This window comes from Artibeus jamaicensis, unplaced genomic scaffold (genome assembly GCF_021234435.1).
Source record: "Artibeus jamaicensis isolate MK-2021 breed Jamaican fruit bat unplaced genomic scaffold, CSHL_Jam_final contig_64, whole genome shotgun sequence".
NCBI classification, from domain to species: Eukaryota; Metazoa; Chordata; class Mammalia; order Chiroptera; family Phyllostomidae; genus Artibeus; species Artibeus jamaicensis.
Window position 1 is genome coordinate 4,238,567 of NW_026521911.1, and position 16,871 is coordinate 4,255,437.

The 16,871-nt window shown below is 39.5% G+C and overlaps 1 protein-coding gene across 3 annotated transcripts in view; it reads left to right on the forward strand.

The window, feature by feature from the left end:
- The window catches only part of UVRAG (UV radiation resistance associated), a 281,275-nt gene that overhangs the window by 203,261 nt on the left and 61,143 nt on the right, over positions 1-16,871 (forward strand). For all 3 annotated transcript variants that reach the window (XM_037131554.2, XM_037131552.2, XM_037131553.2), the window contains one exon: positions 4,244-4,322. In XM_037131554.2, coding sequence (XP_036987449.2) covers positions 4,244-4,322 — 79 coding nt within the window. The remainder of the gene's footprint in view (positions 1-4,243; positions 4,323-16,871) is intronic.

The following is a 16,871-nucleotide window of genomic DNA, read 5'->3' on the forward strand; positions in this document are numbered from 1 at the left end:
TAAACCTGTGTTGTGGTCGAAAAGTAACCTGGATGGGAAAAGTAAGTTTGAAGTTAAAGTCACGGCCTTGCAACATATGACCGCCTGGTCACGTCGTCCTGCTGCTGCGGGCAGGACTGATAGGAGTACCACAGTCAGAATTCAGAATTAACTCCGGCCACATCCTCGCCCCCCACTGAGCCCTCGAAGAACCAGACCTGGGTGTGGGGCTTCGGAGATGAGAACGAGAAGCTGCCACCCCGTGTAGTCCTTTGTAAACAGCCAGAGTTTGCCATTGAAGAGCAGGTAGCACAATAATTGTGTCTTTTTAAGGAAGGATGATCCAATTTCAGTTTCTTTTACAGTTTCCCCCCAAACTGAGATGTATTTTCATGTATGCACACATGAAATAATTGTTATACATACACACACACACACACACACACACACACAAAAAAAAATGTAATTGAAAACATTTTCTACTTGGAGACCAAGAATCTGTTCTTGTGTACCATTTACTTCAGTCAGCCAGTTTTGCAGCCTTAGCGGACACCTATCATTACAGTCTTGTACTGTCTTCAGGGTTCCTGCGTGTTTAGTTTTGCATTTCTAGAATTATAGGATCTTGGAGATAGAGGAGATGTTATGCCTCGTCTAGTGTACTGGGTCAGCCGGTGTTTGGACCCCACGCTGGTTTCTAGGGCTGCTGCAACAAACCACTGTGGACCCAGTGGCCTACAGTGGCAGCAGTTGATTCTCTCGCAGCTCTGGAGGCCAGAAGTCTGAAGTCAAGGTGTCAGCAGGGCCACACTTCCTCCAAAGGCACAGGGGAGAAACCTGCCTCGTCCTTTCCAGCTTCTGGTGGCTCCAGCCTCCCAGCGTTTGTGGCCGTGTAACTGTCGTCTCTGCCTCTAGCTGCACACGACCTCCTCTTTACTGGGTCCCTCCTCTGCGTGTCCCTTATAAGGATGTACTTCTGGATGTAGAGCCCACCTGGATAATCAAGGATGATCTCATCTCAAAATCCTTAACTTAATTGCAGACCCTTTTCGCCAAATAAGTCATATCCAAGGTTCCATGGATTGGGATATGGACATATCTTTTGGGCGCCTCCATTCAGCCCATGAAACCCCTGCATAACGTGTCCGTTATTTGTTGGCCAGTCTCAGATTGGCTTTCTCTGCCCGAGAGCTTTTGGATCTGCACTGACTCTGTGGTGTAATCAGTTTTCCTGTAACTTTTACCTTTGACTCTGGTTCTCTCTGCTTGAAGCCAGGAGAACAAAACCAACCTCTTTTTCTTCCTGAACGTGCTTTACTTGCTGTTCCTGAGACTTCTGTGCTTCAGGCTAAACTCCTCTGATTCCTTTCATCATTTCTCTCCAAATTGTGTCTCCAGATGACTCGGAGGTAGTAGGAATAGTACTGAACTTATAATCGAACACCTGATACTGAGGTCACATCTCTTCTACTAAGTAGGTGACCAAGGCCAGGCATTTTCTTTTAAATAAAACACTGGACCGTTCTACTGCACTGCATGCTTTTTATAGTCAAATGGGATGATTACAAAACCTATAAGAAACATAAGTTATAAGAAAGGTTCCAATTATTTATCTGTATGCTTGAGAAAACAATGAACGGGACTGAACAGAATCTCTCAGTGTAGCGGGACCCAATGCAAAGTGGTTGTCAGTAATAGTACGTCCCCCATTGCTGTTCTGTTCCCTTTAAAGCGGACTGGGGTCCTACTAGGCTTTTGGTGGTTATGACATAATTCTTTATTTCAAACTTAGATTACTTTGTACTGAAGAGCTTTAAATCGTCTTCACACATAATCTATTTGTTAGTAATTTATTGATTTCTTACCATGTAGAGTGTGTGAATTTTTTAAACAGCTTGGAAATTAATTTGAAAAAGAATTAATATTGCTCATTTGAATTCCCTTTTCTGTGAGAGCGTGATGATAGGAAATGTATAGTTCTTCCTCCAGTTATTTAATATAACACTCCCCTTAATGAAGCCTGTTTGCGGTGCTGAGGACATTTTTCTGGTTGTACCTGAAGGATCACTTGCTTATCTAAGCCGTCTATGGTTTGCTAATGTGGTCCTCTATCTATATTGAGTTCAGATGCTTTTGATTTCTGTCTTACATCTTGATGGTAACAGGTTTTACCTTTTAACATAGATTTCCTTCTTTAAGATTGCTTAATAAACATACAAATCCATGCACTTTTGCAAAGCACAATGAATATGTAATAGTTATAGATATTATACTGTTCAACTTGCAGTGACCACTTAAGAATTTCAAAGCAATTTAAGATGTGAACTCTGTCCTAATATTTGATCTGACTTAAAATTGCCCTATCTGAACTTTCAGCTCTAATCACTGTCGATTCGTTTCAATGTTACATACATACCTTGTGACACTTTCTACAAAGAAGTCCCAATAAAGTAAAAATTAAAAAATTAATGTTGTGAAATCAGCGTTTCAGAAATACAGAGGCCTGGCCCTCAAGGCATGCTTACGTCCGTTTACGCTTCCAGCATGTCTGGTGCGGCATCTGTATGTGTAATTTGGAAGTGGAGACAGGTGTGGATTTGGAGAGCTGTGCACTGTCCACAGGTGATGGTTTATAGAGTAACAGCTACAAAGTACAGAGCTCTAGGGCCCTTGTGGATTTCTTCCAAGGGGCCCCCTTGTTGATAGGTCCTTCCAAAGAGGTACTTTCTCTGCATCCTACACGAACCCGATGGATTCTCAGATACCCTGGGAAAGCCTGGTGTTGCCCCTTGTTTATCCTGAATTTGCTTTGCTGTCATTTTTATGCATCTCAATTTAGGACCAAACCATATATCATATTTTTTTCTGCTTTAAGTACAAAGCTATATCCTCTTGATGGGTATGTGAAGCATTTGATGTTCCTTTAGTAGCGAATAAAAACAGTTCATGACCTTGCTCACTCCCCAGTGCCTGTAAATTTATAGCACAGCAGATTTACCTGTTGGCCACTATGTAATCAGCAACTTTTGAGAACTTAATCTAAGGCTCTTAAATTCTCTTTTATTTTCCCTAAAAAACAATATCCTCCAGGCCATATGGGATGTGTCTTTTCCTCAGGCAAATGAAATTAAGAATATCCAGTAATTATCACCTACCATTCATTTCAATAAGATAATTTTGTTCTTGAGAATAATTTTATATTGCAGAACTAAGGAAGGTGGAGTTTTCCTCTTGACCCTATCTATTGATAGAGAAATTTGTTTGAGAGGATAAGATGTATGCTTGGTCGTAAGAATCAGGGGAAAATATGACTAAGTAAGTATACTGTAACCTTTTCTTCACTTGCAGGAGCAGGAAAAAGGAAATAGTGAGGGAAACTTACTCCCTAAAATAACTCACTATCTTTATAAAGATTCACAGATCTCTTGCCTTTGTTGCTTCTGTGAGTCGGGTTGAAATGGAAAGTGTTATGAGAACTCTGTGGCACGAGTACATCACCTTGGAGACACAGCATCCAAATAGCCACCCCTGTGAATGTGAATGGATTTTTTAATGGACTTTTATCCATGTTAATGTTGTTGATTTGACTGACCACCTTAAATGAAACAGAAATTGAACATATTGCTCTCATGTCTGATTTTTGTTTTCCTATTCTTTCTTTCCCATTTAGTAGAAGTTGAGATGCTGGGTCCAAAGTATTAGAGGAGAAATTTTCTAGGATCTTAATCTTATTATAATATGGTTATGATGTGTAAATATGAAACACAGTGGCTTTAACTTCTGGGGGTTAATGGGTCACTTATTAATTTAATTTTATATTTTATTTTTTCCCATCACTGTTTATTCCCCCATACCCTCTTCCACCCCCACCAGTCCTCCTCCTGGCCCCCCCAGTCACCACACTGTCGTCCATGCCCACGAGTTCTCTCTCCCTCTCCTCTCTCTTCCCCGCACTCCACCTTTTTTTCTCAATCCCTCTACCACCCCCACCCCCGCCTCCAGGACCCCCTGGGGTCACTCTCTAATATAGCCATCCCTTGTTGCATGACCTACTCAGTTTTTTGTTTGGAACACAGTAGCCATTGTTCTAATTTGACTAACGTAATGAAGATGCTAAGATAATAGGTTGCAATGACTATAACTGACTTAGCCCAAGTCTTTAGATGTTCATACCGTATCCAAGAAACTTCCACCTTTTTCAGCAATTTCGAGGTTGTTTCAGCCAAATGTTGGAAAACTTCTGATCCTCCTTTACCTTTTTTAGGTTCCCATTATACCCAAAAGGCGGGGAGAAGTTGCAATTTGACTATGGCGTCTATCTTCTGAACAAAAACATAGCACAGGTAAGTAGTTCCTCGTTCTCCCACTTCCCGCATATAACTACAGTTGACTGTTTTATTTAACCAGTTACAGTGTTAATACAAAGTCCTTTTTGGCCACGGCCTTATTCTTTGCCATTATAAATACTACTGAGAAGCAGTGGGTACAAACTGGAGTCCTCCCACTAAGCGCAGAAGCCCATTACTGGGTTGCCACTTGCTAGTACTGTACTCGAATGTGGGCTTTACAACCTTTTGCCTCTGCAGCTCGTTTTGCATCTGGAGTTGTTTATGAAGTACAAGTTTAGCAACTTTGGCAAGTCCTTGATGGTCTTCTCATCATATGACCCAGGGCCAAAAAGAAAAGACCAAGCCCATGGGCCTTCCAACCCATATTGGATTTTTGTGGTTCTCTCAAGGTCGTGCAAGTTAATATCTCATTTAAGTAATGTCTTTCCACATGCCATGGAAAGACTTAAAGGATGCTGGCTTGGGTTTACATTTTCCTGAAAGAAACATGCAGCATTTCTTTAGCATACTTGACTCTATTTCAAGAGGTAGACATTTCACAACTTTTCTAGCTGTAAAGGAAGTTCAGCTTCAGTGCTTTATTTTTTACGTGGAAACCATTCCAATTGGAGGAGTATATGGCGGAGTATCCAGGGTTTGGCTGTTGCTTAAAGACGTTATCACCTGTATCCCCAGAGCTTTCCATTTTGTAGAAACAGTAAGGTTCGTGACTCTTCTGTTTATGTGAGCCCAGATTGCCCTTTATCTGTATGAGTCTGAGGATTCACTGAACAACTCCCTTATCCATCCTTGATAAGACATAGAATCACTCCTTGATGTGGTGCCATCTTTACCTTTCTGCACTTCATCCAAACTCAGTCTAATAGTTCACTTTTTACTTTGGTTCTTATTAAGATTCATATCCTTTTCTGCCATCGGACCCAATTTCTGGTTTGCAGTCCTCAGTTGGTCACTCGCTTTGTAACCTCGCATGCGTGCCCTCTCAGCCCCGCTGCTTTTATTGCTGCTGCCACACCAGCTCCTGTTCTGAATCCCAGGCGAGTGCCCTGCTCACAGTCGCTGGCCCGAGACTCATCTTTTTGTGTGCCATTCTTCCCACAGCCGGTGCTTTCCCTCCCTCTGTTTTTGGCAGAAAAGTATCTCAGTCTAAGAAATAGGACTTTAATTTCAAGGCTGCCAGCCTCACACTGCTGACCGCAGTCGTCAAACCATGGAAGAGGCAGTGCTTAGAACTGGTCAGAACCCGACCAGACTAAGAGTACGTTAAGGAAGAAGAGGTCTAAGTCAATTGGGGCGCATCTCCACGTGAAGTCAGCCAACGCCGAAAAGAGGACATGAATTCTGGGGTCCAGAGCCTGGGAGTCAGGGTATCAGTAGCATTGGCCTCATTTAGTACAACTGAGTTCTGATCTGAGTTCAGAGGTCTTCTCTTCTTGGCCTGTTTTCTTTTTGTTCTAAGCACCTGCACCCTAGGTTAGAAATCTGTTGGAATATTCCCGGTGAAACCTACTCCTGATTCAGGCTAGGACCAAAATGCCTAGATTTCCTCATAAAACCAAGTTTCTCTCTCTCTCTCTCTCTCTCACACACACACACACACACACACACTCTCTCTCTCTCTCTCTCTCTCTCTCTCTCTCTCTCTCACTTAGTTCTTTCTTCTTAGGGCCCAATAGGAATGCCATAAGTTGGTGTGAAGAGGTGCTAAGAATAGCCCAGCTTGCTCTGAAAACAGGACAAAGGTGGAGGCTGACTATGTGCAGTGGAAAATTTGAAGTCAGCTTTCCATGCCAGACCCTTAGTTTCCCATCTGTTCGGTCCTCACTTTGGAGCACTTCCCAGGTAGCCTCTGACTTTATTCCTAACTGCACTGAGGCCACAAGTGTGTTGAACTACTTTTACTCATCTGTTTAAAAAATGGATTGCTTCTAGTAATTTTGTATCATCTGTAACCTTATACTCTTTTTGAAAATGAGAGATTACACTTGTGTTTGTGTTTAAGAGCCATAGGTTAACCACTGTAAATCCAGAGAGAGCAAGTATCATGCTCTCTGATTTAAAAGAAAAAAAATTATAACTTGTGGCAGTTTAAAAAGCAGAGGATAATAAACTTCTTATAAACAGACTTCCTTAGGTTTCAGAGTTCATTCAGGAAGCCCGTTTTCTAGCGTTTAGGAAGAAACTTGTAGCGAATTTGTGACCTTTAGCCTCTCTTTGCTTCAACTCTTTTTCACCTCTTACTGTTTCTTGGTATGTTTCATTTTGTCTTTAGCCTTTCTACCATCACTTTATTACATTTCCACTTATAACAAATCAAAAAACCATTAATTATTATGGTTCCTAACCAGGTAAGGTATCAACAAGCTATGTCTGACTTTTGAAGGTTTTTCTCTACATATAGACCAGTCCGTGTTGTTCAATGGGAGTTTGTCTTCTCGGCCAGCCTCACTTATCCCCCCTCTAGGGACGTGGACAGACCACGCCGTTAAAATGGCCGCACCTCGGCAATCTGCACCGCGTTAGTGGGGGTGGATGAAAGCACTGGCGTGTGTTAAAGTGCCAGAGAAAAGCAGTGAAGTCATTGAATTCTGCATCCATAACTTGGTTAAGGGTTTGAATGAATAGTCAATAGGACCTTTCATCACAACCAGAAGTAGTAGTAAAATCACTTTTTTGGTAGAGGAAATGACAGAATTTAGTAATATTTGTTACTTCAGTGTTTGGGATCAGTCCAGCCCAAGGGCTGAAAGCACAAGCTTAGAAAGACAGGCCTTCAAGCAGAAATCCTCAAGTGTCGTGTGAGGAGCCGAGAGGGTTAGCAAGGTCCGCTCGCCCTCCTCCTGTCGTTGCTGCCTAACAGCGTGTGTGCCGGCGCAGTGGTGACAGTGAAGAAAGCAAATGTCTTGTTCTTAGCACCATTTACTAATACGTTTTTCAAGTGTCAGCCCCTTTGTCTGGAAATAGCATTCTTTGTTGGTCAGCATTTACCACGACAAATAAATGAACCTGGCAAAATTCAGGCTCAGTGTAATTAGCATTGATTTGAAAACCAAGGTCCCACCTTAATTGTCAGTAAGTTCGTCAGTATATTGGAATTTGTGTATAGCACAGTATTTTCTTATAGTTCCCAAAGCATAAAATGTAGTAAATCAAAAAGTACAAGACTTCCACCTTACATTTATAGTTTGTAATGTACACAGATGCATTCATGTGACCCTCCTCATCACCGCACAGTGAGAAGAGCTGCTAACATTAAATGAGTTTGAAGACGGCGTGGCTTTTGGCATCTGTCACTTCGGTGCAGTATTGTATGATCCAACAGGCTTATTTCCATATATGTCCTCGTTTTTATGTTTCCATTCTGAGTGTGCACAGAATCAAAGAAGGTGAGATTTCCAAATGGAAAAGGAACTGAATGTTTCTTAAGAGCAGAGACTATAACTGTTGTGCACATTATGATATTTTCATGAGTAAGCACAATGCCTAAAACTACAAATTCTGTAAAGATGTTTAGTAAATGAATGAATTGTAATATAGCACCATCACACAGCTGTAAAACTGAGATCCAGAAAAATTGTAACTTCCTTAAAATTGATTAATTTGTTGATTCAACAAATATTTATTGAGCATCTACCATGTGCTATAAACAGGATGGGGCAAAAGTGGGTTTACAGTTGGGAGTACAAGAAAAACATTTTATTCTTGTGTTATTATTTATTATATTACTTTCCATATGAACAACTGTAAGGCAAATTCCTAGGGATAGGAAGTAGGTTAGAGGTTCCTAAGGGCTAGGGAAAGAGGGGAATGGGAGGCTTATTAACTCATGGTGACAGTTTCTATTTGGGATGATTTTTTAAAATTTGGAAAAGTGGTGATAGCTGCACAAGGTTGTGATTAATATTACTGAATTATACACTTAAAGTGGTTGAAATGACAAATTTTATGTTACATATTTGACCACAATTAAAAGCTAATTTAATAAACCAAAAGCCATTGCATTATACACTTGAAATGGATGGATTGTATGGTATATGATTATATTTCAGTAAAGCTTTAAAAAAAATCCCTGCCTCATTAAGTTTATAATCTAATTCTAATGAAAAGAATTAGACAATAAACAATAATTTTAGGCAGTTATAAGTGCTGTGATAGAAATTAATTAGATGATATAATAGTAAATAACTAGAGAGGGACCTACTTTAGAAAAAGCTGTCAAACCTCATTAAGACCTGATACTCAGCTAAGAGATGGAGATGACAAGAAAGCAGCCATGCAGAGAGCTAGGAAACGGGAAGGTCCTTAAGGGCGTGGGAACAGTTAGTGCAAAGGCCCAGAGGCAGGAAAGAACTTGGTGCCAGTAACAAGCTAATGTGGTCGGAGCATAGTAATTAAGGGAAGAGGTAGGCAGGGAGTATATCTGAGGCCATAGAGATTATAGTAAAGAGTTTGAATTTTATTCTAAAAATGAAGGGAAGCCAATGAATGATTTCAGCAAGAAAGTGGTGTGATTTGATTTTTTTTTCAAGTATTACTCTAGCTGCTCTAATGGATTATAGGGAGAGAGATGGAGAGCAGTAAACAGATTTAAACTATATTATGGGTACTAAACATCACAAATCTTTGGGAAAATCATAGTCAGAACAACAATGAGCTATCACGCCTTTTAGAGTAGTTACTATAAAAAAGACAAGAACTAACAAATGTTGGCAAAGGTGTGTAGAAAAGGAAACCTTGTGCACTGTTGGTGGGAGTGTAAATTGGTGCAGCCAGTACGGAAAACAGTATGGAAATTCCTCGGAAAATTAAAAATAGAACCACCATACGATCCAGCAGTTCTACTTCTGGGTATTTATCAAAAGAAAATGAAAACACTAACTTGTAAAGACATACAAACCCCCACCCATGTGTATAGTGTCATTGTTTATGATGGTCAAGACATGGAGGCAACCTAAGTGTCCATCAATGGATGAATGAATAAAGAAAATGTGACATAGATATTTCCATTGTATGTACAATGTGTGTATACAGCCATAAATATGAATGAAATCTTGCCATTTGCAACAACGTAGGTGGACCTTGAAGGCATTATGCTAAGTGAAATAAATCAGGCAAAGAAAGACAAATACCATATGATCTCACTTATATGTGGAATCTCAAAACAATAACTAAACTCAGATACAGAAAACATGTTTGGTGGTCGCCAGAGGCAGGAGCTTAAGGGGTGACCAAAATGGGTGCAGGTGGTCAACTGATGATAAAATTCAAGGTTTGGAATGAAAATTGGTATTTCTGAAAATTTGTGTTTGCCTCCGTAAGATTGACAGCTTCCCATTCCTTAAAGATTTTTATGATGAAGTTGGTAGTGATATTTAACAACTGTGGTTCTAATGAATGTGTCAACATGTAAAATCTTTTTTAACTTGGTGAGCCAAGATTTTCCAAGTGACCAATGTATGATGCTATGAAATCATGTACAGGTAAAGATCTCCTCGAAGTGCCAAAAACCAAGGGGTTTTAATATAACAGACGTAAAAAGAACGTTCTGTTTTCAGATTTACCTTGCTACTAACTTTTAAGATATCACTACTTGATTTAGTTTCAGGGATACCAGAGAAGAATAGCCACAGTTCTCTGAAAAAGCTATATTAAGTACTTGCTCTCTAACTATATGTTTGTACGAGGCAGGATTTTCTTATGAAACAACATCCAGGAATGAAATGAACACAGAAGAGTTTGTGAGAATACAGCAGTCTTCTCTTTAGGCAGAATTGCAAGAAAAAGACTTCCAAAAATATAAAACAAATATCCTTCATCTTTCTCAGTTCCTGTTTTGGAAAATATGCTTGTTTTCCATTAAAATATTATTTACACTAACAAGTAATAGACTTCTAATATTTTATTTAAAATGAATATTTTAAAGTTTTCTTAATTTATCTTCTAATGCATGATATATATGGCCCACATAAACAGAAGGTCTTTTGGGTCCTCAATAATTTTAAGACTGTAAAGGGATCTCAAGACAAAAAAAAGATTGAGAAGCACTGCCCTAGAAAAACGTGGCCATCTAGATTTCCTATGAGACACTCAGTTGCTCAAGTCTGATAAACCAGGACACGTGTGCCAGTTCACCAAATGTGGACACCTTGTCTAAGAGACTTGCCCATTTTAATTCTGGTAACACTGTGCAGTGCAAGGCATAATGCTATCAGTGGTTTCCTTCCTATCGCTTTTGGCTTTTCTTAAGCCTGTCTTCTTTCTTGAAAGCTCAGGGACTTAAGAGCAATGCTTTGAAGATATAGTTTATAAATAATAATGATGATTTACATTTGTATCGAATGTAATGGCTTTTGGTATATTTTTACTTTGATGTCTCATTTCACACTCTGTGAAGTTATGTTGACCAGGTCTATCTTTAGAGATAAAAACTTGAGTTGCTGCTATGGTTCCTTCCCTGAGGATGACAAAGCTATTAATGGCAAACAGAATTCAAGACCAAATCTTCTGAGGTCAAATCCAGCTGTACCCCACTAATTGTGGGGTATACAATGTTAGTATCCCACATCCTCCCCCTCCTCTTTCGCCCTCCCCTTCCCCTCCTCATTCCCCTCCCCTCACCTCCCCCTCCTCTCCCTTTCTCTTTTGGGTCTTTTTACAATCCCGTAAGGTGGTTAGAGCGCAGTCATCTGCCTTTTGCAGATGAGACCCATGACCAAGAGTTAGGTAGAAGAACTAGGATTAGAATCTGGGGACTTCATGACCTCTCTTCCTTTCAGCCTGTTACCTCTTTCCCATTAAGTTATATTAAGACTTCATAGAAAGTAAAAGTAGCTTCTTCTTCCAAAAACAGTTGGAAACCTCTGTTCTGCCGAGGACATGGCCTTTCTCTAAAATTTGACTACTCGTGGGGCTTACAGTGCACAACTGTTTAGAAGGGATCAATGCCAGCTTACACTTCGCAGCTCAAATTCCTGTCTATTTCTTCAACTTGCAGTCCTATGTCTACGACATATGGGGAGAAAATGCATATTTATTTTCTTAATTCTTCTTGGAATCAAGAATAAAAATTCCCAAGGATGTTTTAACAGTCAAAATGCCCCCCACTGCCTACAAAGTTTGCCAGTAATATAGTGGAAACTATTTTTAAGTCCTATATCTATATTTTTTTAAAAAACAACTTTACTGAGATATAATTTACATACCATATAATTTATCCATTTAAAATGTGTATTCATTGAGCTGTACAACTATCAACACAGTCAATTTTAGAATATATGACCCCTAAAAGAAACCCTGTACCAGTTAGCTTAAATCACTCCCCACTTCCTCCAGACGTCCTTCCCTGGGTAGCTACCATTCTACTTTCTGCTTCTATAGACTTGCCTGTTCTGAACACTTCATATAAATGGAACCATGAAACATTCGTTCTTTTACTGGCTTCTTTCACTTAACAAGTTTCAGCGTTCGTCCATGTTGTAACATGAATCAGTCATTTCTTTTTATTGCCAAATCATTTTGTCACATCGAAGTTATGTATGAATATATACCACATTTTATTCATTTACCAGTTGATAGACATCTGGGTTATTCTTTTGACTGTTATGAATAATGCTGCTATGAACACTTATGTACAAGTTTTTGTGAGGACATGTTTTCATTACTCTTAGGTATATACCTCCTAGTGGAATTGTTGAGCTATGTGATAACTGTGTTTGATAGATTGAGGAATTGCCAGACTGTTTTCTAAAACAGTTGTATCATTTTACATTTCTACCGGCAGTGTATAAAAGTTTCGTTTTCTCTACATCCTTGCCAACACTTGTAATTTTCTGGGGTTTTTTATTACTATAATAAAGTACATTATCAGTACATCCATCCTACTGAATGTAAAGTGTATCTCATTGTGATTTTGATTTGAACTTCCCTAATGGCTAATCATTTTGAGCTTCTTGTTATGTGCTTATTGGGCATTTGTATATATTCTTTAGAGAAATGACTATTCAGACCCTTTGCCCATTTTTAAATTGGGCGTGTATCTTTATTGTTGAGTTGTAGGAGAACTTTATATAACCTAGACATAGGTACCTTCTCAAATATATGATTTGCAAATATTTTCCTCTATTCCACAGGTTGTCTTTTTTTTTTTTTTTCCACTTTCTTGATAGTATCCATTGAAGCACAAGGGTTTTAGTTTTGGTGAAGTCCAACATTATGTACTTTCCCTTTTCTTATTTGTGCTTTCGATGCTATATCTAAGGACGTTTAGACCAAGCACTTTTAGGTTTTCTTTGGTTTCTTAGCCTGTATGTTCAGGTCTGTGACCAATTTTGAATCTTTTTTTTTTTTGTATGGTGTAAGGAAGGGGTCCAACTTCATTCTTTTGCATGAAATATCCTGGAAAAAAATGGTCAAAAAGATTACTCTTTATACATTGAATTGTCTTAATACTCTTGTTGAAAATTAACTATATATATGAGGGTTTATTTCTGAACCCTATGCTTAGGCTTAGTACCACCCTATATTATTTTTATTTAAAAGGTATGTTTAAATACAATAATATATACCGATTGTTTAAATTTTTAAAAGTACAAAAAAGGTAGAACAGGATTTTTTAAGCAATCCGCAATCCCACCATTCACATGCAGCTTCTGACCAAACCTTTTCATTTTTTCTTACATAGTTGAGATAGTGGATAGAGTTTTCTGTATCTTTTTCTTTTTCTTGAAAACAGGCATTTCCCAACACATTAAAAAGCCTTAATCAATATTTTAATATATATTTTATTTGTGTGCATATGTTATCATCTATTTATTCTTCTGATCTTGGATATTCTTCCAGATAGGTTTTAGTTACCATATTAGTTAGCAGAAATATTTTTATATATACATATATTAATAAGTTTCTGTTTTCTAGAGTGGCATTTAGATACACTGTTCAGTATGGTAAATAAACATTAAAGCAGTTTATAGGGGCAGAAATCCTGTCTCTTAAGCTTTTTTGTGAATTCTACAGTGTTTCCACCAAATCACTTCAAACTTAAACTTCATGCTGCTGTGGACAAGCAGATTTTTAGTCAAAGTCCTCACTTTGAAAGATGATGATAATTAACTTATAATTTATCCTCTGTGCGATGTTTTGTCTTTAAGAGTAGAAAAATCACATTTTTGCGTGTGCATGGTGTATATCCCAATCCACAAATATCTGAGCGTTTGAGCCATGCAAGACCCATGACAGGCTGAGTGCACCCTCCGCGTGCCTGTGCTTGAGGGAGGGTGATGAAAAGCGTGCGTGACCTGAGTAGACAGCCAGCAGTACAGGGCACGCAGCCGTCGCTCTCAGAGCAGAGGTTCCAGACAAATGCCCTCTGGGTCACAGTCAGGAGGGCTCTGTGGCAGTTTATATCGCTGTTGTTGTTGTTGTTTTAAGATTTTGTTTGTTTGTTTGTTTTTATCCTTAGAGTGAGGGGAAGGCAGGGAGAAAGAGGGAGAGAAACATTGGTTTGTTGCTTCTCTCACTGCCACTGAGAGATCCACTGAGCCACACCAGCCAGGGCTGGCTGTATGGGCATTTAGAGTCCCACAGATCTGCATACATGTCCCACTGACTGGATGAAGTTGGGAGTGCCTATGAAGATTGAATAATTTTCCTAAGATTGTTGTAGGTTTGAGAAATAATGAATGTCAAGTTTGTAGATCAGAATTTGTCCACAAGGGTACTCAGTAAATGGTAGTAGCTGCCATTTTTTGCTCTTAATTGGTTGTTATTTTCATTTCTGTTAGATCGATACGGAAAACAAATCCTTCAATATTTTCCCCCACTTTAAACTGATGCTAGAAATCCAATGCCAAAAAATATCTTTCCAAATGAAAACTAAAACAATTATAACTTATATTTACATAGCTTATTTTAGGGTACAGCCATCTTTCCATGTAATCTATTTTATCTTTTGCAAAAGTCCTGAAAGTCTCTCTATTCTTACCTCCATTTCACATTTACATAAACTGAATCGCTGATGAATGAGCAAAGACATTCAAATCCTAATCGTCTGACTCTAACTTCAGGGGACCACACTTGCGCGTTTCCTTTTATCAGACAGAAAGAAACATATTAAGTCACAATTTTCTCTTTTATTTCTGTCTAAGAACTAAGTATAAATTTGATACCTTAGTTGATTTTAGCATCTTCAATAAATTCTAGTTCTTCATTTATCCTAGTTGTTTTAAAAGATTCACATTAGCCTTTTACTTCACACATTTTAATGTGTGACTCCCTATTAATTTATTTTTTAATATAGTTTATTGATTATGCGATTACGGTTGTCCAATTTCCCCCTGCTTCATTCCCCTCCACCCTGCACACCCTCTCCCACCCACATTCCTCCCCTTTAGTTCATGTCCATGTGTCATAAGTTTTTAGATTCTGTATTTCCCATACTATTCTTGCCCTCCCCCTGTCTATTTTCCACCCACCATCTATGCTACTTATTCTCTGTACCTTTTCCCCCTCTCTCCTCCTCCCACTCCTGTTGCTAACCCTCCATGTGATCTCCATTTCTGTGGTTCTGTTCCTGTTCTAGTTGTTTGCTTTGTTTTTGTTTTGGTTTTAGGTGTGGTGGTTAATAATTGTGAGTTTGCTGTCATTTTACTATACATTTTTTATCTTTTTCTTAGATAAGTCCCTTTAACATTTCATATAATAAGGGCTTAGTGATGCCGAACTCCTTGAACTTGACCTTATCTGAGAAGCACTTTATCTGCCCTTCCATTCTAAATGAAAGCTTTGCTGGAGAGAGCAATCTTGGTTGTAGATCTTTGGATTTCATGACTTGGAATACTTCTTTCCAGCCCCTTCTTGCCTTTAAGGTCTCTTTTGAGAAATCAGCTGACAGTCTGATGGGAACTCATTTGTAGGTAACTGTCTCCTTTTCTCTTGCTGCTTTTAAGCTTCTTTCCTTATCCTTCATCTTGGGCAGTGTAACTAACTGTGATGTGCCTTGGTGTGTTCCTCTTTGGGTCCAACTTCTCTGGGACTCTCTGAGCTTCCTGGACTTCCTGGAAGTGTATTTCCTTTGCCAAATTGGGAAGTTCTCCTTTATTATTTGTTCAAATAAGTTTTCCACTTGTTGTTCTTCCTCTTCCCCTTCTGGTACCCCTATAATTCAGATGTTGGAATGTTTAAAGATGTCCTGGAGGTTCCTAAGCCTCTCCTCATGTTTTTGAATTTTTCTTTCTTCATTCTTTTCTGTTTGGTTGTTTCTTTCTTCCTTCTTGTCCACTCCATTGATTTGAGTCCCAGTTTCATTCCCATCACTATTGGTTCCCAGTGCATTTTCCTTTGTTTCACTTAGTGTAGCCTTCATTTTTCCATCTAATTTGCAACCAAAATCAATCAGTTCTGTAAGCATTCTGATTACCACTGTTTTGAACTGTGCATCAGATAGATTTGGCTATCTTTTTATTGCTTACTTGTATTTGCTATGGAGCATTGCTCTGTTCTTCTGTTTGGGCCTTTTTTTTTTTTTTTTTTGTCTTGTCGCACCTGTTACGTATGAGGGGCAGAGACTTAGGTGTTCACCAGTAGCTGGGTTGTGATGCTATATTTGGGGGCGGGTCCTAGGGGGAACAGTGGCACTTGCTCCACTCTCTGTAAGACCTCAGTCCCCTCTGCTGCTTCCCCCAAGCAAACTGGGCCCTTCTGGTGCTGACTCCCAGGTGGGTGGGCTTGTGTACATTCTAGGACCCTGTGGGTCTCCCCAGTGAACTCTCCTGTGAGGTTGGGAGTCTCTCCCTGCACCTCAACCCCCACCGGTATTTTCAGTCAGTGTTTTGAGGCTTTATTTCCTGGTGCTCGGACCCTGGGTTGTGCGATCTGTCTCGCTCCTCAGTTTCACCTGGTTTATCTGGACGCAAGTGTGGGACCACCTGGTCAGCAAGCCACCTTGCACATAGTGCCTCACTTCACAATCACCACTTCACTGTGTCTGCCCATTGCCACCTTGCGCCCAGGGTCCACCAGTCACCGCCTGCATGCCAGGGTTCCCCCGCTACCGTCTTGTGTGCCCTGGGTTTGTCAGCTGCTGCCTTGCATGCCCGGTGCCACTGTTTTTTTTGCCATGACCCCTCTCCAGCCAGCAGTTCCTTGACCCCTTCTGCCTGTCTGGATGTATGTGTCTATTTTAACTCCTTGGTTGTTGGACTTCCATACAATTCAATTTTCTGTCAGTTCTGGTTGTCATTTTGTTTCTAAATTGTTGTCCTTATTTTGGTTGTGTGAGGAGGAACAGTATGTCTACCTATGTCTCCATCTTGGCTGGAAGTCCTACTTCACACATTTTAATACTTTAAGCTAGCATGTAACTTTCTGCAGTTTATGCAAACTGAAGACACACCATTATAAACTGCTTGTTTGTAATAGTGTTGGCCTTTTCCAAAGCACCACCATGCATGGCTCTTTTTGCTGGGAGATTATTTAAAAAATGCACCTCAACTGAAATGTAATGCACAGTGCTGAGTTTACAGAAGATAGACTATAAATTCTAACTAC